Consider the following 23,351-nt stretch of genomic DNA (forward strand, 5'->3'; position numbering starts at 1 on the left):
CTTGTGAAAGCACTACTTTTTTTTCTTCTTTATGCCTTGGTTTGTATTACCATTAAATTACATTGCTTATAGACAAAACATCTTATGATGAAAAATAAATGTGCCATGTATATGTCAATGACACTTAAAATGTTGTGCAGTGCTCTCTAATTAATCCATATTATCGCATAGAAACACTACTTTCACCTCCATTTTTCTGTCTTTGACCTATTCCTTCTCTCTAAGCATTTCATACATCTTTAGTTTCATAATATTCGAATTTAATCCAAAGTTGATTTTTAACAAGTTCAAAATGTTTATCTTTAAAGTTTTTATCTTTAGATGTGTTATTAAATATATCAGAAAATCATTTTTACTGTTGGCTTTAAAATTTTACAAAGAATAAATCTGTGATTCATTTTTCTGGATCAACACATATCAAAGTATTTATAAATATATAATTACTTTGTTTTGTTTAAAAATAGACTTTGCTATTTGTCTTAGATCAAGCATGGTCTCACAGTGTTTTGAAGGAAGTCACTTAATAATGCAGTGCTAGAATTTATTTATCTGGATAGTAAATATAATGATCTCGAATCCCCCATTTTTAATTGTGAGAAATAAATGAAATTTTAGTTATGAAAATAGCTGTATTATAGAAAAAGTGTCTTAACCAAGATAAGAATACTTCTATTGGGCCATCTAATATTAGTATCCGTTGATGTTTTTTTTCCCATGATTTTTTCAAATCGGATTTGGAGGAAAAACAACCTGTTAAGTCAAAAACAATGTTTTCCTTACGCTACATTTCCTGTAGGAGGCTCCAGGAGAAAAAGTGAAATTTTAATAGAGGACTATACTTTGTTATCATCGGCAATGAAGCTAGAAAATCTACTGAGTTCTTGCAAAATGTTGAGTTCAACAATACATTGATTGCCTTAAGGGGAAGGACCAATCATTACTTCCCAAGAGGTCAGCATATAGCATAGGCTTGGTCTGAGTTTAGAAAAACATACTATAGGAGATAGATTTTTATGGGTTATCAGTATTCTACCTTATCTATCTCAGTCATCACATTGTCTAAAAAATGATGTTGAACATATATTGCAATATACTACAATTCACATTTATTTAGTTAATGTAACATGTTGGGAATAAAAGAAAATATTTATTTGTACTTAACTTTGTTAAACTCTCTTTTTAGCTTTCATTCCTGGACTAAAGAAAGGTACAGTAGAAATCAACACAAATCATAACCATGGTGCATTTATCATTTTAAAATGAATTTGTGTTTGTTTTAAGAACTTTTGGCCTCTTCATTTCTCATAAAATATTGCAATTTCAACTGTTTGCTTCAAACACATTTTTAATGTTTAAAATGAACTGATATCTAGGAAAGGTATCAGTCATTTGGATATCTTATATAACTGGATGCTTTTTCCAAGTTATGTGTAATTAATCTTTAGATGCTAATGTGACCCTGTAGTCGTTTATTTGACTTACAGTAGTTACTTTCAAATTACCTATGAATTTAATTATTCATTTTTCTCCTCTGACAGTATAAGCATATTCAGGATTTTGTCTGAGGATGCATTAAATATATAATTCTACTTTTCTATATTTTCATTTGAAATTGATCTGTAAACCGTGAGTGCTGTATACATGCCTAACAAAATAATCCAAGTTGACATTCTTTGTGAACTTGTAAATAATATGCATTTTCTTTGCCAAAAAATATATATAGATTACATGTGAATCTATACTAAGTCATGGTCAACAGAAAACAAATATCTTTAAATATGGAGTTTAAGCAATCAGTTCAAATGTATATAATTTTACTGTGCTGATAAAGTTTTAAAATGATGCAGGATATTTTGAATGTTCCAAATATATTTGCATTCTCTGTGTATATGCACCAATTTCTTTATTGTGTATTTCATATTTCATAGTTCAGGATGGATCTATCATATTGTTTCATTGCTATTTAAGACAATAATTCATTTCACTTCACACACTTTTAAAATATGTTACAGTCCATCAGTATTTTGACTGAGTGGAAATAGCACTCAAAGAATAATTTTTTCTGAAATCATTCATAAAAATCTAAATTGTTATGTAAAGGACTTCCCCTTTAATTTTTAATTTTGACATATCATCAATACTAACAGCATGTGCTATTATTTTTGGTATTTTAAATATTTTTTTCAATGTTGCTTTGGTCTTTTTACATTGCATTGGCATAGTTCTCTTGTGATCTTATGTAATTTGTTTTAATGTCCATGATAAATTTTAAACTATCATCTAACTAGCAGAATTTCAAGCTAAATATTTTACTCCCCATGAAAGTCTTGAGTATTCAACATTTACATGAGTTATTCAGGTGAAAGTGGATGCATTGCATGTACTTTTCATTTTTTCTCTCCCCTTTTCATTAGTTTTTATGTGTCCCATGATAGATACTGTTCAGAAACTAGAGCTATATAAAGTCATGGTGATACTTTTGTGGTTGTGATGCAAAGTCAAGGTATTTTGAGCATAACTACTCAGAGGCATAGTGGAAACAGCATTTGAATGTGAGCCAGGACATCTAGAGTTCTAATGACACTTCTGCACCTGACTAGATGCATACTGGCCAAGTCATTTAAACTCAGAGTCTTTATTTTCTTCTTTCCCTCATTAAAAAAATCTAGTAATCATAATTATGCTTAAGCCTCAGGAGAAGTCATGCTGCTAAAACATGACAACACAATAATAATAATAATCACAAATTTAAAAAAAAAAAACAAAAGTGTGTACAGTTCTATACGCTGTCCCTAATAACCTACAAACGTTTTTACCTTAATACACCACTGCTATGTGTAAGTTCTATCATTTTATCCATTTTTGCAGAGATAGCAACTGAGGCAAAGAAAGGCTAAATAATATAGAAATTCATTTGATAAAATGAATTAAAGCACTCTCCCTGTATAAAACACTACTATTACTTAGATTTTTGAACCTTCATCAATATACCAATGAGTAATGATCATTGCAATTAAACTCATATTTTAAATCTTGCTCTAATTGATATTTATTTAGTATATTCATAATGCAACTGGGCTCTGCGTCCAACTGCACTGAAACACCATAGTACCTTTTGTAGTTACATTCTATGATAATTTTCATACCATATTTTATATATCCATTTTCCATCAACTCATTTGAGTAGACTTGCTATTATTTAACTCACATAGCACAATTTCTTAGGCATATTTTATGTAGTTAAATGTTAGTTTATAAGAGGAAAAAGCCCTCTGCAACTCTAATCATAAATTTATAAAACTAAGATCATTTCGTTTATTTAACTCTTCTATTGAAGGGTGACTGATAACCAGGGATGACATTGAGTTTTTTTCTTAAATACAAAAATATGTAGGCTTTTTCCCTCACAGTAAATAAGATATATACATGCAAATTCTTAGTAGTAAGAGAATTACTTTTAATTCTGGTATGCTTTACTTGTCCCCAAGGAAGAACTTGCAAATATATACTTGTCAGTTCATTCAGAGCAAATTCTTTTGTACCTCCTTCTGAGGAAAACGTACATTAATAAACATTTATAAATTAATACCTTTCATTGAATTTGCTTGCAAGTGTACTTTCCTTTTTTGTGGGCATGTTTTAATGTAAGGTGAGAGTTTTAGCTATAATATATCAATTACATTTTCTGTTTTCATTGAGGTGTAGGGTTTGAGCAATAGATTGTCAACTGGTTTGTCTACCTGCAGTCGTTCGTTGTCCATAGTAACGTTCAGTTGTCCAAGCTGAGTGTTGACATATCGCTACAGTGTTTTATTACCCTTCTGGCCTTCAGATAACTCTCAGGGATCTGTTCTTGAGAGAGGTTTCCATATTTATTGTTAGTACTCAAGGGTCAGCTGTAATTTAGGAGTTCATTACTTTAGACTTGAAATGTTGAATTTGAGTCAGGAGAAGCTGTTTAGAGATTAGAATGTGGGGGGAAAAGTAGGTTGAAGTGGAAGGTTCTAGGAAAGACTGGGGAAATGAGTTATCTCTCAGCCAAATGAATCACCTCACCTATCTTCATCCAACTACTTAGTTAATAAGAGTTTGTGAACATAAAATATAATTCATCCTTATGCATGATAGATATGGAGTTTTTCATATGTCAATTAGTAAGAAAAGTAATGTCTTTTCATAAGGTATCTTTTTTTTTTTCATGGCCAGGTGTTAATGAAAATGCATGTGTAAGTTTCAAAATGAAAAATTTATAACACAGGCCATAATATTAATCACTTCATGTTATAATTTATATAGTATCTCCCTAAATTCTCAGACCAAAGGACTAAATCAATATGCAGTTTTGTTAGTTTTGTTTTAGATTACTAATAGTAGACTCTAGAATGTCATAGAGCAATATTTGTGAAAGGAATTAAATCTAATGAAGCATTTGCATATTTTACTATCTAAAATTGCCTTCTTTAGATCATGTATAACAAGTTCATTCCACCATATTATGTATTATACAGTGACACATAGAACTAGAAAAAACATGCCTTATGATAAAATTATATTGTTTTTTAATGTTTTTTACAATGAAGAAAAGAAAGAAACAAATGTGATACTATTTATCACATAAAAGTAGACTAATTAGTAGAAAATTTAGTATCTTTTTGAGGCTATGCAGTGTATTAAAGTTAGAAAATGGGTGCAGTACTTTAGTGTTATCATTCTGATAAAAACTCTTGGCATAGCTTTGAAACAGTATATAATTTGTGAATAAAAAATGCATACTTTAAACTTTATGTTCTGGGTATATACTACTGTCTTTTAAAAAATCTTTGTAGGGAAATAAATAGTATTTCTAGGTGACATATTGGTCAGCTGCTTGTTAGCAAATCATGGCTTGAACATTTAAATGAGCCATAAACATTACTTCTGCTACAGCTAATAAGAATAGTAACCCTGATTTCATAAAGCATAATTTTATTATACAACACTTTTCTCTTACATTGCCTTGAAATTGATACTATTTGACTGACACAGTAAAATGATAAAATATTACTTTACTTTCATTTGCAGATGCCATATCAAAAACTGGGTCTACTATGAGGCAGAATTTTTCTATTGAAATATACTTTACAAACAGGTGTTTTTTTTCAAGGACACACATAACAATTGATTGTTGAAAAGGCAACTTTCTCATTAGGTAAATTGTCTATCTGAGAATATAGCCCAGGAGTCTTGAAGTTCAAGTAATTTATTATCATTGATTTTTATCAGCACTGTCACTGGAAATATAATGAAGGACACATATATAATTTTAAATTGTCTAGGTGCCACATTTAAAAAACAAACAAACAAAAAAACCAACAATAGGTGAAATTAATTTTACCAATATATTTTATTTAACCCAACATAAGCAAAATATCATTATTCCAACAGGTAATCAATATAAAAATTTTCTATAAGATAGTTTACATTTCTTTTCATAGTAAGTCTGGAAATCTGGCATGCATTTTACACATAACAGCACATCTCAGTTCCAACTAGCCACATTTTAAGTGTTCAATAGCTATGTGTGGCTAGTGGCTGCTACATCAAAAAAGCTTTAGATCCCTCTCAAAGACTACGGATTTGAAATTGGGCTGCAGAGAAAAAAAGGGCTTTGGTATACATTGGCTTGATATTATACCTTGAAGAAAAACAAACAAACAAAAAATCCTTGAAAACCTTGAATTTATCCTTGCTCATCTGAGGACATTTTCCCCCTGGCTGGCCAAAGTTCAAAGAAAAAAAGAAAACATTTGGGAAGGGTACTCTTGTTGATTTTCACTGCCATGGGGGATGAAAAAATATCCAATGTGAAACAGCAAAGGGCTGTATAGATCAAAGTCAACACTTTCAATTGCAGACTTTTTGTCATATGTTTGAGGCTCTTAAGAACCACAATTCATTGCAATTTGCTCTCCTTGAAATTCTTGAGTAGTTTTCGAGAGGAGCCTTCAGTAGAGAACACTGATTGGTGCTTGTTAATCTCGAGGCATGGATGATTTAAAAACGTGTATTGTATAGGGTTTTATAATAATCAATATGTATCACTACCAGAACTTGAGCCAGAAGGCTGAAAAGTTTCTATCTTCCAGTTCACATAAAATGTGATACTTCAATTTTAAAAGATTAGCAATATGATTTACCATGTTAATGTGAATGTAAGAATGTGAATTTCTAAGAATATTAAATAAGAGCATGTAATTTCTTAAACAAATCTAAAATATTTATATAATAGATGTCTGCATGTGGTATTCATGGTGCTCATGCTCACAGGGTGTATTTCCTAGGTTCGCCCACTATAAAAATGATTCTAAATAGTGCTGTGTGTCAGAGACAATTTAAAGCATTGATTTCTTCACTTCATAATCACTTATTACTGGTCCAAAATATCACCAAGCTAAAAACAGAAAACACATTACAAAGTGATGAACTGCAATGCTCATTTAATAAGACAACATTCAAGTAAATCGAAAAATGCTTTATGTTCTTAACTACAATTATATCTAATTATATTGTTGCTTATAGGTAAAGATATGGAATATAGTATTTACCTATTATTCAGAATCCAAGTGAAATTTATAAAATTTTAACAGTTTGCATTTTGAGGAAACTGACTGTTGAAGGCTTTACACAGTTTGAATTTATATCAGATTAACAAAAATTCCATTTTCTTTGCTGTCTATATTTGTTGCTGTTCTCCAAATGTAACAATATCTTAGAAGATAAGAGGGAAGAAATAGGGAACTTTAGAAAACTCATATTAAATACTTTCCAAATATATTGACTCTGTCCTTCTTAAGCTTTTTCTAATGTGTTTAAAATGCAAAGAATAAGAATATTTAGAAAAGTAACAAAAAGAGGGGAAAGATTTTTGTCAGCAAATGTCAGAATATATAAAGCTTTAACAAAAACAAGATGGTAGGTGTGTAGAAATTGATAGATCAATGTGGTAAAATAGTAAATAAGCTGACCATAATGCATACCTGAAGTTAATATATGATTTAAAAATAATCAAAACCAGAGGTAAACAAATATGTATGAATTATTAAACAAATTGTGCTGTGAAATTTGGCAAAGTATTTGGAAAAAGATCATCACTCCAAAATACAGATCCAAAAAAATTATAGTAGGTCAAAGATATAACTATAAACCTGGGGACATACAGTAGAAGAAAATATGTGAATATTAATTAATCAAAGAAATGGACTTCATTTAAAATTTTACTCCTGAATATCTGTATAATTTGTGACAAAACCAGTTCCAAACATTTCTGATAAAAATATTTCGTTGAATTGAAATACTGAAATTAGTTCTCATGTTACACTATGGAAATTACTGTTACTCCTGGTTAGTTTTACCAAAAGTTTCAATTCTAGAGTGATTCTATTGTCATTAATTTAGACATAGCTCTTGAAAGAAAGGATGATTGCAGAAGGCAGACTGTATGGCACTAAGTAATAGCTATTCTCTTTTTTTAAATATTGATTTTGATGATAATGATAATAATAATCACCAACTTTTAATGAGTAGGTATAAAACATTACTCATTGTTCACATTTCAAAGCAGCGACAGATGAAGTCTGTCATTTTCAAACAATGGGTTATTTTTAAATAGGTGATTGTATGATTTCTTCCAGCAATATTTCATCAAACTGGCTTATATTTGTAGATGTAGCCCTATTGCTCCTTTCATGCTAATGTACATTGAGAGTAAAGAGTTTCCTAAAAGCTTTGCACAGACCTGCCTTTTCTTCCCAACCTTCCCTTTCACAGGCCTCTTGACAGCTCTCGACAGCTCTCTTTCCCTTTGCTTCCTTTTATTCAACAATCTTTTTTGAGTATCTGGTACATGCCAGGCACTATACTAATTCCCTTCCTTCATCTTTTAATCTCTCTCCAATAGGCAAGGGATGACATGGGAGAAAATTAGTAGTATAGTTATAGTTAGAGATGGAAGTTAGATAGAGGCAGAGGTAGAGTTACTTATTCATAAATAGATGAAATTATGATTTTAATATTAATGTTCCATGGTATACTTTGTAGGAAGATTTAACATATTGTGACCTTGCATTAGGATAACATAGAGATAAATTTCAAATGGGATTGCTAGAAAAAAACTATGTACAATTTTCAACATTTTCTCAAAATATTCAGAGGCAGAAGTATAAACCAAAGAGTCTGCCTGGGTGGATCACTTTGAGAATGTACTCTTTCATGCCTGCTATATGATTGCATTTCAGTTTAATATCAAAATGGTCCATGCATAGCTTCATCATGAAAAATGATATTGGAATTTTGTTGAAAACTGTATAAACAAAACTACTTTTTAATCATATATACTTCTGCATATTCTTCCACATTTTTCAAGCTGCTAAAGCAATCAGGATTGATTGAAAGTCAGATAACAGAACTACTTAACTTGATAATCTAATTTTAGGCTCAAGTATAAAAGCACCCACTTTCCTTCGTTATCAGTAACTGCTCTGCCTAATTTATTTTTGGGGTTAGTTCTATGACTCCCCTAAACTTAATATTTTATTATAATTAGTTCATGTTCAAAAAAACAGCACTGTTATGAAGGGAAAATACTACCAAGGTTTTATTTATTCCATATGTTGTTTTAGGTTTTCTGGCAAGAACTCTGAATTTCTATTTTATCTATGATAATATTATAATAATAATTCTTATTTACAGTTTAATGGAAACTCAAAATTAGGGTTATACCATACACATTTGCTTACTTTTAGAATTTACTTAAGAAATATCACCCAATCAATTAATACTTTCTTGAAAAGACTCTCTACTGGAAATTGTAAAAATTTTTTAACTAATTAATTAACACATCCTAATTTAAAAGGATCTGTTGCATTGTTATGGGATTTAGTTGTAGTGTGTGTTGCAGTTTCTTCAACTTTTCAATTTTCCCTTGAATACAACTATTGTAAACGTTTTCTCTTTGAAAGCTTATATAGCAGAACTAATATATGTTGATTTAGTGCTTTTATTGAGATATAATTCACATAATATACAATTCACCCTTTTAGAATGTACAATTCAGTTGTTTTTAATATATTCATAAATGTGTGCAACCTTCACCACTATTGAATTCCAGAACATTTTCATCACCCACAAAGACCCACATAACCATTAGCAGTCACACCCTAATCCCCCATATCCGCATTCTGGCAACCAATACTCTCACTTCTGTCTCTAGATTTGCCTATATAGGAAATTTCATAAAATAGAATCATACACTATGTAGTCTATTATGTCTGACTTCTTTTACATAGCATAATGTTTTCAAGATTCATCCGCATTATAGTATATATCAGTACTTCATTCCTTTGTAAGGCTGAGTAATATATCATTGTATTGTATGATACACACATTTTGTTTATCCATTCATCAGTTGATAGAAATGTGGGGGTTTTCATCTTTTGGCTGTTATGAATAATGCTGCTACGAACATTTGTGTACAAGTTTTTGTGTGAACATGTTTTCAGTTCTCTTCAGTGTATATTTAAAAGAGTAGAATTGCTGGGCCATGTGTTAACATTATGTTTAATATTTTAAGGAACTGCCAAACTGTTTTCCAAAGTGACTGTACGATTTAACATTCCCATCAGCACTGTATGGTGGTTTTGATTTCTCTAAATTCTTACCAACACTTGTCAATATCTGTCTTTTTAATTGTAACCACAGTAACGGGTGTGCACTTTGGCATTGATTTACATTTCGCTAATGATTAATGATGCTCAGAAGATTTACATGTGTTTATTGGCCATTTGTATGTTTTCTTTGGAGAAAAGCTTATTTGAATACCTTTCATTTTTCTTTTGGAGTTTTTTTTTTTTTTTAATTATTGAGTTGTAAGAGTTCTTTATAAATTCTGGATGCTAGTTACATAAAAGATATACAATCTGCAAATAATTCTTTTCATTCTGTAGGTTGTCTTTTTATTTTCTTGATAGTGTCTTTTGAAGTACAAAAGTTATTTTCATGAAGTCTTATTTGTCTGTTTTTTATTTGTTTGTTGATGCTTTAGGTTTTGCGTCAAGAAATCAATGTCTAATACAAGGTCTTCAAGATTTGCACCCATGTTTTCTTCTAAAAAATGTATAGTTTTAGTTCTTACATTTAGGTTTTTGATTCATTTTGAGTTAATGTTTGTATATGGTATGAGGTAAGAATCCAACTTCATTTTTTTGAATGTGGAAATCAAATTGTTCCAGAAGCATTTGTTGAAAAGACTATTCCTTACCCATTGAACTCTCTTGGCATTCATGTCAAAAATTGAGCAAAATGAATATGTTTATTTCTGGAATATAAATTGTGGTCTATTAATCTACATGTCTATCTTCATGATTGTACCACAAAGGCTTGATTATTGTAATTGCGTGTTAAGTTTTGCTATCAGAAAACATTTCTCCAAATTTGTTCCTCCTTTTCAAGATTGTTTTTGCTAATATGGATCTCTTGAATTTCTGAAACAACTTTAGGATCAGCAAGTCAATTTCTTAAAAGAAAAAATCAGCTCAGATTTTAATAAAAATTGTATTGGATATATAGAACAATTTAGGAAGCATTGCCATTTTAATAATATTAAGTCGTCTAATCCATGAACACATATCTTTCAATTTATTTAAATTTTCTTTAATTTCTTGATGTTTTGTAGTTTTAATATACAAGTATTGTACTTCTTTTGCTAAATCGGTTCCTAAATAGTTTATTCTTTTAATGTGAATAGAATTGTTTTTAAATTTCAATTTCAAATTTTTCATGGCTAGTTCATAAAAATTGACTTTTCTATGTAGATCTTGTATCCTGCAACCTTACTAAATTGTTTAACTCTAATAGTATTTATGTGTATTTCTTTGGATTTTTTGTATACATTATTTCACCTGTGAATAGAGAGAGTTTTACTTCTTCCCTTCCAACATGAATGTCTTTTATCTCCTTTTCTTGCCTAATATCCTTCTTTGTCTCTAGTAACATTTTTTGTCTTAATGTGTTTTTTGTCTCATGTTAATACAATTACTCCACTCCTCTTTTGATTACTGTTTGCATGGTATCTATTTTTCCATCATTTTGTTTTCAACTAATTTGTATTTTTGAATCTAAAGTGTTTCTCTTGTGGCCAGCGCATAGTTGGATCATTTTTCAATTTATTCTGTCAATCTATATCTTTTGATTGAAGCGTTTAATCTGTTTACATATAAGGTAATTACCAAGTTAGGACTTGCATTTTTTTTTAAATCAATTTTATACACATCAGTGTATACATGTCAAACCCAATTGCCCAATTCATCACACCACCACCACCACCCCCCACGGCTTTCCCCCCCTTGGTGTCCATACGTTTGTTCTCTACATCTGTGTCTCAATTTCTGCCCTGAAAACCAGTTCATCTGTATGATTTTTCTAGGTTCCACATATATGCGTTAATACATCATATTTGTTTTTCTCTTTCTGACTTACTTCACTCTGTATGACAGTCTCTAGATTCAGCCACGTCTCTACAAATGACCCAATTTCGTTCCTTTTTATGGCTGAGTAATATTCCATTGTATATATGTACCACTGCTTCTTTATCCATTCGTCTGTTGATGGGCATTTAGGTTGCTTCCATGACCCGGCTATTGTAAATAGTGCTCCAACGAACATTGGTGTGCGTGTGTCTTTTTGAATTGTAGTTTTCTCTGGGTATATGCCCAGTAGTGGGATTGCTGGATCATATGGTAATTCTATTTTTAGTTTTTTAAGGAACCTCCATACTGTTCTCCATAGTGGCTGTATCAGTTTACATTCCCACCAACAGTGAAAGAGGGTTCCCTTTTCTCCACACCCTCTCCAGCATTTGTTTGTAGATTTTCTGATGAAGCCCATTCTAACTGGTGTGAAGTGATACCTCAGTGTAGTTTTGATTTGCATTTCTCTAATAATTAGTGATGTTGAGCAGCTTTTCATGTGCTTCCTGGCCATCTGTATGCCTTCTTTGGAGAAATGTCTATTTAAGTCTTCTGCCCACTTTTGGATTAGGTTGTGTGTTTTTTTAATATTGAGCTGCATGAGCTGTTTGTATATTTTGGAGATTAATCCTTTGTCCGTTGATTCGTTTGCAAATATTTTCTCCCATTCTAAGGGTTGTCTTTTCGTCTTGTTTATGGTTTCCTTTGCTGTGCAAAAGCTTTGAAGTTTCATTAGGTCTTATTTGTTTATTTTTGTTTTTATTTCCATTACTCTAGGAGGTGAGTCAAAAAAGATCTTGCTGTGATTTATGTCAAAGAGTGTTCTTCCTATGTTTTCCTCTAAGAGTTTTATAGTGTCCGGTCTTACATTTAGGTCTCAAATCCATTTTGAGTTTATTTTTGTGTATGGTGTTAGGGAGTGTTCTAATTTCATTCTTTTACATGTAGCTGTCCAGTTTTCCCAGCACCACTTATTGAAGAGACTGTATTTGCTCCATTGTATATCCTTCCCTCCTTTGTCATAGATTAGTTGACCATAGGTGTGTGGGTTTACCTCTGGGCTTTCTATCTTGTTCCATTGATCTATATTTCTGTTTTTGTGCCAGTACCATATTGTCTTGATTACTGTAACTTTGTAGTATAGTCTGAAGTCAGGGAGTCTGATTCCTCCAGTTCCGTTTTTTTCCCTCGAGACTGCTCTGGCTATTCAGGGTCTTTTGTGTCTCCATACAAATTTTAAGAGTTTTTGTTCTAGTTTCGAAAAAATGCCATTGGTAATTTGATAGGGATTGCATTGAATCTGTAGATTGCTTTAGGTAGTATAGTCATTTTCACAATATTGATTCTTCCAATCCAAGAACATGGTATGTCTCTAGCATCTGTTTAATTTCTTTCATCAGTATCTTATAGTTTTCTGCATACAGGTCTTTTGTCTCCCTAGGTAGGTTTATTCCTAGGTATTTTACTGTTTTTGTTGCAATGGTAAATGGGAGTGTTTCCTTAATTTCTCTTTCAGATTTTTCATCATTAGTGTATAGGAATGCAAGAGATTTCTGTGCATTTATTTTGTATCCTGCAACTTTACCAAATTCATTGATTAGCTCTAGTAGTTTTCTGGTGGCATCTTTAGGATTCTCTATGTATAGTATCATGTCATCTGCAAACAGTGAGAGGTTTACTTCTTCCTTTCCAATTTGTATTCCTTTTATTTCTTTTTCTTCTCTGATTGCTGTGGCTAGGACTTCCAAAACTATGTTGAATAATAGTGATGAGAGTGGACATCCTTGTCTTATTCCTGATCTTAGAGGAAATGTTTTCAATTTTTCACCATTGAGAATGATGTTTGCTGTGGGTTTGTCGTATATGGCCTTTATTATGTTGAGGTAGGTTCCCTCTATGCCCACTTTCTGAGAGTTTTTATCATAAACAGGTGTTGAATTTTGTCAAAAGCTTTTTCTGCATCTATTGAGATGATCATATGGTTTTTCTTCTTCAATTTGTTAATATGGTGTATCACATTGATTGATTTGCATATGTTGAAGAATCCTTGCATCCCTTGGATAAATCCCACTTGATCATGGTTCATGATCCTTTTAATGTGTTGTTGGATTCTGTTTGCTAGTATTTTGTTGAGGATTTTTTCATCTATATTCTTCAGTGATATTGGTCTGTAATTTTCTATTTTTGTAGTATCTTTGTCTGGTTTTGGTATCAGGGTGATGGTGGCCTCATAGAATGAGTTTGGGAGTGTTCCTTCCTCTGCAATTTTTTGGAAGAGTTTGAGAAGGATGGGTGTTAGCTCTTCTCTAAATGTTTGATAGAATTCATCTGTGAAGCCATCTGGTCCTGGACTTTTGTTTGTTGGAAGATTTTTAATCACAGTTTCAATTTCATTACTTGTGATTGGTCTGTTCATATTTTCTATTTCTTCCTGGTTCAGTCATGGAAGGTTATACCTTTCTAAGAATTTGTCCACTTCTTCCAGGTTGTCCATTTTATTGGCATAGAGGTGCTTGTAGTAGTCTCTTAGGATGCTTTGTATTTCTGCAGTGTCTGTTGTAACTTCTCCTTTTTCGTTTCTAATTTTATTGATTTGAGTCCTCTCCCTCTTTTTCTTGATGAGTCTGGCTAATGGCTTATCAATTTTGTTTATATTCTCAAAGAACCAGCTTTTAGTTTTATTGATCTTTGCTATTGTTTTCTTTGTTTCTATTTCATTTATTCCTGTTCTGATCTTTATGATTTCTTTCCTTCTGCTAATTTTGGGTTTTGTTTGTTCTTCTTTTTCTAGTTCCTTTAGGTGTAACGTTAGATTGTTTATTTGAGATTTTTCTTGTTTCTTGAGGTAGGCTTGTATAGCTATAAACTTCCCTCTTAGAACTGCTTTTGCTGCAACCCACAGGTTTTGGATCATCGTGTTTTCATTGTCATTTGTCTCTAGGTATTTTTTGATTTCCCCTTTGATTTCTTCAGTGAACTCTTGGTTATTTAGTAACGTATTGTTTAGCCTCCATGTGTTTGTGTTTTTTATGTTTTTTCCCCTGTAATTCATTTCTAATCTCATAGTGTTGTGGTCAGAAAAGATGCTTGATATGATTTCAGTTTTCTTAAATTTACTGAGGCTTGATTTGTGACCCAAGATGTCCCATGTGCACTTGAGAAGAAAGTGTAATCTGCTGTGTTTGGATGGAATGTCCTATAAATATCAATTAAATATACCTGGTCTATTGTGTCATTTAAAGCTTCTCTTTCCTTATTTATTTTCATTTTGGATGATCTGTCCATGGGTGTAAGTGAGGTGTTAAAAGTCCCCCCCCTATTATTGTGTTACTGTCGATTTCCTCTTTTACAGCTGTTAGCAGTTGCCTTATGTATTGTGCTGCTCCTATGTTTGGTGCACATATATTTATAATTGTTATATCTTCTTCTTGGATTGATCCTTTGATCATGTAATGTCCTTATTATGATTATGTAGTGTCTTTCCTTGTCTCTTGTAACATTCTTTATTTTAACGTCTATTTTATCTGATATGAGTATTGCTACTCCAGCTTTCTTTTGATTTCCATTTGCATGGAATATCTTTTTCCATCCCCTCACTTTCAGTCTGTATGTGTCCCTAGGTCTGAAGTGGGTCTCTTGTAGACAGCATATAGATGGGTCTTGTTTTTGCATCCATTCAGCAAGCCCGTGTCTTTTGGTTGGAGCTTTTAATCCATTCACGTTTAAGGTAATTATCGATATGTATGTTCCTATGATCAGTTTCTTAATTGCTTTGGGTTTGTTTTTGTAGGTCCTTTTCTTCTCTTGTGTTTCCCACTTAGAGAAGTTCCTTTAGCATTTGTTGTAGAGCTGGTTTGGTGGTGCTGAATTCTCTTAGCTTTTGCTTGTCTGTAAAGCTTTTGATTTCTCCATTAAATCTGAATGAGATCCTTGCCAGGTAGAGTAATCTTGGTTGTAGGTTCTTCCCTTTCATCACTCTAAGTATATCATGCCACTCCCTTCCTTTTGATTGAAGTGTTTAAGCTGTTTACATTTAAGCTAATTACCAATTTAGGACTTGCATTTTTAATTTTACTATTTGCTTTCAATATGTCTTATGTATTTTTTGTTCCTTTGTTCCTCCATTGCTATCCTCTTTTTTGTTAAATGACTATTTTAACAAATTTCATTACTTTTATTATATTTTTGAGTTATTTTCTTAGTGGTTACCTTGGGGATTATAGTGAACAATGCAATTTATAACAATCTAGTTCTGATTAACACAAACCTAATTTTAATAGTGTATAAAAACTGCTCCTATATAGTTCCATTCTCTCTCCCCTCCATCGTGCTGTTATTGTCATACGAATTATGTCTTTATATATTGTATGTCAATCAAAAGATTTATAGTTATTGTTTTATACAGTTCTCTTTTAAATCAAATGGGAGAAAAAGTTACAAATAGGAAATAAATTATATTATCTTTTATATTTACCTATGCATTTATTTCACCAGCATTTGAGATACTCTCCAGTGTCCTTTTATTTCAGTCTGAAGGCCTCTCTTTATTATTTCTTGTAAGGCAGGTTTTCTAGTAATGGAATCTCTCATTTAAAAACAAAGCTGGGAATGTCTTAATTTGTTTTTCATTGTTGAATGATAGTTTTACAAGGCAAAGAATTCTTGGCTGAAGTACTTTTCTTTCAACAGTTTGAACACTTCTGGCCTTTACAGTTTCTGATGGGAAGTCCACTGTCAATCTTATTAAGGATTCTTTGTACAGGATGAGTCATATCTCTCTTGCTACTTTCAAGATTCTCTCTTGGTCTTTGTCTTTCAAGTGTTTGATTATGTTGTGTTTAGGTGTTTATTGGAGTTCATTCAGCTTCTCAGATGTGTATATTAATGTATTTTACCAAATTTGGGGCTGGTTTTGGTGATTATTTCTTCAGATATTATTTCTTTTTTATCTTCTGCTTCTCGGATTCCCATTATGAATATATTGGTCCATCTGATGGTGTCGCACAGGTCTCTTCGTTTTTCTTCATTCTTTTTTAGTTCTTTTCCACCTATAGACAATTTTATTTGACCTATCTTTAAGTTTGTTGGTTCTTCTGCATGTGCCAATCTGCTGATGATAGTCTTCAGTGAATTTTTCATTTCAGTTATCATACTTTTCAATACCAGATTATCTACTTGTTTCTTTTTACAATTTCTACCTCTTTATTGATATCCTTTATTAAGTGAGACATTATTCCCATGCTTTAAAAAAATTCTTTAGACATAATTTCCTTTCATTCTTTGAACATATTTAAAATAGATGCTTAAAGTCTGTATCTAATAAGTCCGATGTCCTCACTTTCTCAGGGACAGCTTCTATTTATAGCTTTTATTCCTATGAATAAGTCATAATTTCTTATTTCTTTGTATGTTTTATAATTTTTTTGAAAACTGGCTATTTAAAATAGTACAATGTGGCAACTCTAGAAATCAGATTCTTCCCCATCCCCAGGATATTTTTTGTTGTTGCTGACAGTTGTATTTGTTGTTTGTTTATTTAATTACTTTTCTTAACTAATTCTCTAAACTGTGTATTCTTTGTTATGCATGGTCACTGAAGTATTTACCTGAATAGCTAACTGGTAAGCTAATGATTGGGCAGTGCTTTCTTTAAATGCCTGGAACTATATATCTCCTAGTCTTTGCTGAGAAGATTTTTGTGTCTATTGAGCCATGCCTTCAACACTCAGCCAGGCACTTTACACCTCTACCCTTAGCCTTTACTTCTGCTCATACAGAGCCTCAATATCAGCCAAAGGCAAAAGTTGAGGGCTTTCTCAGGTCCTTCCTGAGAATGTAATCAGGCCTACCCTTATGTGTTTGTAGTTATCCAAGAATATATTGTGGCTTATCAAAGGCTCTGTTGAAATTCATTCCCCACCTTTTCTTTTAAGCTTTTTGGTAAGTCTATTATGTACTACCTGTTATCCATCACCTCAGGAAGCAGAAATGTCAAAACACTTGCCTGTAATTGTTTTCAACATCAGCTCTCTGGGAGAAGGCTTTTAGCACTGGGTGAGCTCTGTATCAGCTTAAAAGTAAGTCTTACAGGGGACCACAAAACAGATAATATAATGACAACCCTTTGGGAATGAGGCTTTTCAAATAGCTTCAATTCCATTCTACTCTCTCCAGGGGTTACCAAGCTGCCCCAGGAATATGGGTTGTTATTTTTCAAGGCTACTACTGAGCTGAAGGGTTGAGAATGAGTCTAGCGTAAGCTAAAACATGACAAATCTTGCTGTTCTTTTAGAGGTAAAGTTGTTTTTCTTGAATAAACCTTCTCTGGATTGTTTAAAGACTTTGGTTAGCTTCAGGAGTTCTGAAAAAAAATTGGTTCTGATATTTTGGCCAGTGTTTTCATTGTTTTCATGGAAGAGAGGATTTTGAGAATTTCTTACTCTACAGTGTTAGCTGGCACCAGTCCTGGAATCAGTTTTAGGTGTGATTACATTTATTGAACACATTTCATCTGATTATAGTATTAAAAATACAATACAGTCTATTTTCCTACTAGTTAAGCTATACCATTAGAAATAAGAAGTTAAAATAATAACAACCTTTAATGGAGGGCATAATTCTGAATTCTTTATCTCTTTTAATCCTCACATGGTAAATGTTATCTTCAGTTTACAGGTGAAGAAACAAAGGTCAAAATACTATATATTTACCATTTCACAGATAGTCAAAGCAAGATTTTGAACCTAATTCTCTATACCTTCAATTCCCATTGTTTCAACCATCAAAATTTAATTATAAATCTCCGTACTTAAAAATCTTATATCTTGTGAAGTATAGTGACAATATAAAATTTAGCTTTAAACAAAATATCTGACAGTATGTTGGGTGCTCAGTACTCTGTGAACAGTTTTAAATTGTGAAATGGGGAAATAAAACAACTGGACTATGTTTATGTTATGATAATAAATTCTATTATTTTACTAGCTAAAAATACTCTTATTATCTTGTTCACTGATATATATCTAATGCCTAGGTTAGTGTCTGGCTCATAATGAATTAATATTGATTACTCAATCATGCATTAATGGCATCATATAGAGCATTTAATTATTAATAAATAATTATTTACTGAATTTATTTTCATTATTTGTAGATTGAATATGTTATAACAATACAGTATATTAGCGAATAATTTTTCATAATGAGCTGAGAGCTATGGTTCAACAAATATTCATGTTTTATGGTACCAAGTAATATGGATTCCTTACAACAGCATAGAATAAAAAGTACAGATTTATCAAAAATGTGAAAATGTGTGTAAAAATAACATCAGAGAGAAAGTTGGTGTAAAAATACAGTTACTGAGGTTATAGGATATATAAAATTTTTTCAGAAGGTAAAACAGAATATAGGTTAAGTATCATTAACAGAAATGGTGAAGTTAAATCAATAACAACTGCTTTTTTTCCTAATATTCCTTGGAATTGTATATATTTTGAGGTTATTTACACACAAAAAATAAATTTTAAATAATTTTGACATTACTTATATTTAAGAAAGAAAATATTCACATTTAAAGTCAATTTTATAGATTGAAGTCAGTTTATTGAAAGGTTTTTTTTCTGATATTCATAGCTGATCTGTCATGATCATTGAAAATGACATTTTTTTCTAAATAAATGGTCAATTCAAGGATAGATTCATACATCTCATTATGATAAATTCCTCACAAATAAAATAAAATAATGACAGGGTAAAGATTACGAGAAATCTTGATGTAATTCTTATACAGTATATCTTGGTCTGAAAATTATGTATAAAACAAGCAGAATCAACAGAACTAGAACAAAAGTAGATTGTTACAAAATAAACCTTATATTAAATTTTTATTGCTAGAAATGTATCCTTAATTTTTACTTAAACTAACAATACTTTAATATCTCGAAAGAAATCCCTAATTTTTCTTATAAAATTTAATTTGCACATTTTAGACATATAGAATACCTAATACATGTAGGGAATTTGGTTCCATTTAGATAGCTAATCTCATTCTTTACCTCTGCTGTTTCAGTAACATAAGAAAAGTCTCCTGTCCACCAGGGAAAATTTTATAAGGCTACTTTTCTTTGTAAATACAGATCCTCTACTGTATCAGGCTTCTACTGATAATCAAACAAGCTTTAAGGATTATGGAAATGATAGGCCTTTAATATAGTTTGAGATACTTTTAGAAATTTTCCACATGAAACAATTTATTGTTATCACTATAATTAAATCTAGATTTTAGAATAATAAAAATCTTGAGATACAATTAGGAAAGACATATTTTAAGTATTTTTAAATTGATTCAATTTGACTAGTTTATTAAGAATTTAGCCATCTAACTGGTTCATAATTTTTATACAACTAAAGTTTCCAAGAATGATATCCATTCAGGTGGTAACAAGAAATTAGGTTACATTTTCTAATTCAATCTTTAAGTTTTTTTTTTAACTTAAATTTTATAGTCACATAAACAATCCAGGTAATTCATACCAAATAACATTTTTCCTTCAGGTGTTTGAAAGAAAAGAGAATGTCAAACCTATTAGTGTTTGCTTTAAGTAAGCAGGCAGGTAGAAAACTGGTAGAAATGCTTTTAGAATTATGCCTTAATAACTGCAAATTAACTCCTGAATATTAATTTGGCTATTAGATTTGCATATATACTTGGATATATAGATATAGATGATACAGATATATAGATATAGATATAGATACAGATATAGATATAGATAGATGGATGCAAATTTTATCAATCTTTCTGAGAGTTGCATACCTCCTCTGTTTTCAAAGTCAATTTATTAACAGGTTTCTAGTGAATATTTGTGACCAACACTTTGGATAGCACCTAAGATTACTAGAACAATAATCAAACAGATTACAGCAACTTTCTGTTTGTATTAGTTTCTTATTGATGCTGTAACAAATTACCACAATCTTAGTGTCTTAAAACAGAATAAGTTTATTATTTTACAGTGCCAGAGAGCAGAAGTCCAAAATGCACTTGGATAAAATCAAGGCATTGATGGGACTGTGTAGTATTCTGGAGCCTCTAAAGGAGAATCCATTTTCTCGCCTTTTCGCAGTTTCTAAAGGCTACCAGCATTCCTTGGCTCATGACTTCTTACCATTTTCAAAGCCAGCAAAGGCTGGTTCAGTTTTTTTCACAATGTCATCGCTCTGGTTTTGACTCTTCTTCCTCCCTTTCCCCCATTTAAGGACCCTCGTGACAACGTTGGGTCCACTGGGATAATCCAGGATAATTCCTTTAAGATCATCTGATTAACAAACTTAATTCCACCTACAACCTTACTTCTCCCTTGCCATGTATTATATAACATAATAAAGATTCCAAGGATTAGGATTTAGACATCTTGAGGATAGGAGATTTTATTCTGCCTACCACACCACTCTTTACTGTTTGAAAAGCAACTTTTAATGCTGTAACCATGCTTAAAAGATGTCTAAACATATTTTTAACAAAGGAGTTTCAATAACTTTGACCTTTGAGATATATCCAAGAAAGCTGAGAACTATTTTGGAAATTGGGGTGATTTCTGACATTCCAGGTTCATTCAGGTTTTTAAGATATTAAATCCTGGTTGATTTTAAATGACCCATTCCACAATTTTCAACCTGACTTGGTGTAAAGATATTTCCTTGCATCAGCATTTCAAATTATAAACATATCTTTCTTCTTAGCAAAGACCCATTTAGCCTCTTAAAGGCACAGTTTCCTCATTTGTAAAATATAAATACCATTACGCAACTACTTCATAGCGTGTGGTGAGGATTTAATGAATTAATGCATACAAAGAACTTAGCACTGTCCTTTGGACATTGAAGATGTTCAGTATTATGCTAATATAATAACAGTTTTGTTATTTTCCCATTTTTATTATTTTTATGGATGCAAATTATACTGGATGCCTGCTTAGCCTTTAGGCAAAACTCGTTTTATTTTATTTTTATTCCAAATATAAATTAATAAAAGAGGTGCTGCTTGTTTTCATCAATCCATGAAATATTTTTTTCTATGAATTTTAAAAATAAAGCTTCATGTGTAATTATATTCTTTTATCATTGTCAGTATTTTCAGGCATATATGTCAAGTTAAAAAGCAAGAGAGATACTTCTTAATGAGTTTATCAAAGAAGCTTATAACTGTTGAATATGTTTTGAACCCTCTATTCTTATATTTAAGTACAATTAACCTTTACCTTTAACTAAGCTAACTTCTCTGTTAATTAGTGTCTAACTCTAAAGGTGATAAGGAGGTAGCAAGGTTAATTTGCATATTTTGCATATTTTAAAATCTAAACAAATCTTGATAGAAATTAATAGATGTATGTGTATAAATCTAAGGTTATAGTAACTCTCTCATACCCACATATGTTTTATTAAAATCGTAGGGACATTCTTCCTTTACTTGTCTTTCTTAGTCTTCAAACTTGTGTGTAAACTCCTTATAAATAGTCTCAACTTGATTGTTAGTTATAAATAGGAATATCTTTTTAAGAATTAGGCAGTAACATTTGCATTTTAACATCCGTGGGAACGCTATATTGTGTCTGAATTAATAATCTGACACTAAACATTAAACAGTATTTTCTTTCTTATCTCATCCTTTGATACTTTTTAGCATATGAAGTGTTTTGAGGAAAGATGTGGAACATGTAAATTAATTGTCTTTTTTTACCCTTCAATGATAATTAGGGTATTTATTAAATTCCCTGAAGTCATATGACACACATCTAAACTCAAACTAAATTCTCTGCCTCTTGTAGTCTTTATGTATGACATTATGATAATCCAGATTCTATTTTTTTTAAATGACAAAATGAATTTATAAATCAACACAGACACAAGGATTACCATAATTTTATAAAGAAAGAGAAAATTGTTACAATTGTGGCATATGGCTTGTTTGACATTCCTTGCAGCTAAACAATTTATCACCTTTTACACAGACTATTGTCAGAGGTAGTGAAGGATTGCTGGGAAAATGGCATTTTCTCAATGCTTTGGAGTTTAAATTATTCCTCAAAGACACAGTTCCTGCAGTGCAGTATGTGGCTTTGTTGCCACTTGACCAACAGACTGCACCTTGCATGGGAAAAATTTGTCTCATTCTTTTCACATGTGATGCAAATACTGCTTTTTAAATATTTTTTTAATTTTTTAATCACAAATGATTAGTAATAGCTTAGAGGAAAACACATACGCTGTTGAATTATTTCTATCTTTTATTCTTCACCATATATAAGTTGTACTAAAAGAGTTGCAATATATTTACAAAGGTACTTATTTATTTTTTTTGACTTTATCTTTTTTTAGAATTTTTATTGGAGTTTAGTTGATTTACAATGTTGTGTTAGTTTCAGGTGTACAGCAAAGGGAATCAATTATACATATACGTATATCCACTCTTTTTTAGCTTCTTTTCCCATATAGGCCATTACAGAGTATTGAGTAGATTTTCCTGTGCTATACAGTAGTTCCTTATTAGTTATCTTTTTTTAATGTAGTAGTGTGTATATGTCAATCCCAATCTCCTAATTTATCCCTCCCCCCCCTTTCCCCCCTGGTAACCATAAGTTTGTTTTCTACATCTGTGACTCTATTTCTGTTTTGTAAATAAGTTCATTTGTACCTTTTTTTTTTTTAGATTCCATATATAAGCAATGTCATATATTTTTCTCTGTCTGACTTACTTCACTCAGTATGACAATCTCTAGGTCCATCCATGTTGCTGCAAATGGCATTATTTTGTTCTTTTTTATGGCTGAGTAATATTCCATTGTATAT

General features: G+C 31.3%; 1 protein-coding gene across 1 annotated transcript in view; it reads left to right on the forward strand.

The window, feature by feature from the left end:
- The window catches only part of PCDH11X (protocadherin 11 X-linked), a 694,161-nt gene that overhangs the window by 584,937 nt on the left and 85,873 nt on the right, over positions 1-23,351 (forward strand). Inside the window, exon 7 of the mRNA XM_061179538.1 lies at positions 1,184-1,207. Coding sequence (XP_061035521.1) covers positions 1,184-1,207 — 24 coding nt within the window. The remainder of the gene's footprint in view (positions 1-1,183; positions 1,208-23,351) is intronic.

The sequence above is a fragment of the Eubalaena glacialis genome, chromosome X, assembly GCF_028564815.1.
Source record: "Eubalaena glacialis isolate mEubGla1 chromosome X, mEubGla1.1.hap2.+ XY, whole genome shotgun sequence".
Taxonomy (NCBI): domain Eukaryota; kingdom Metazoa; phylum Chordata; class Mammalia; order Artiodactyla; family Balaenidae; genus Eubalaena; species Eubalaena glacialis.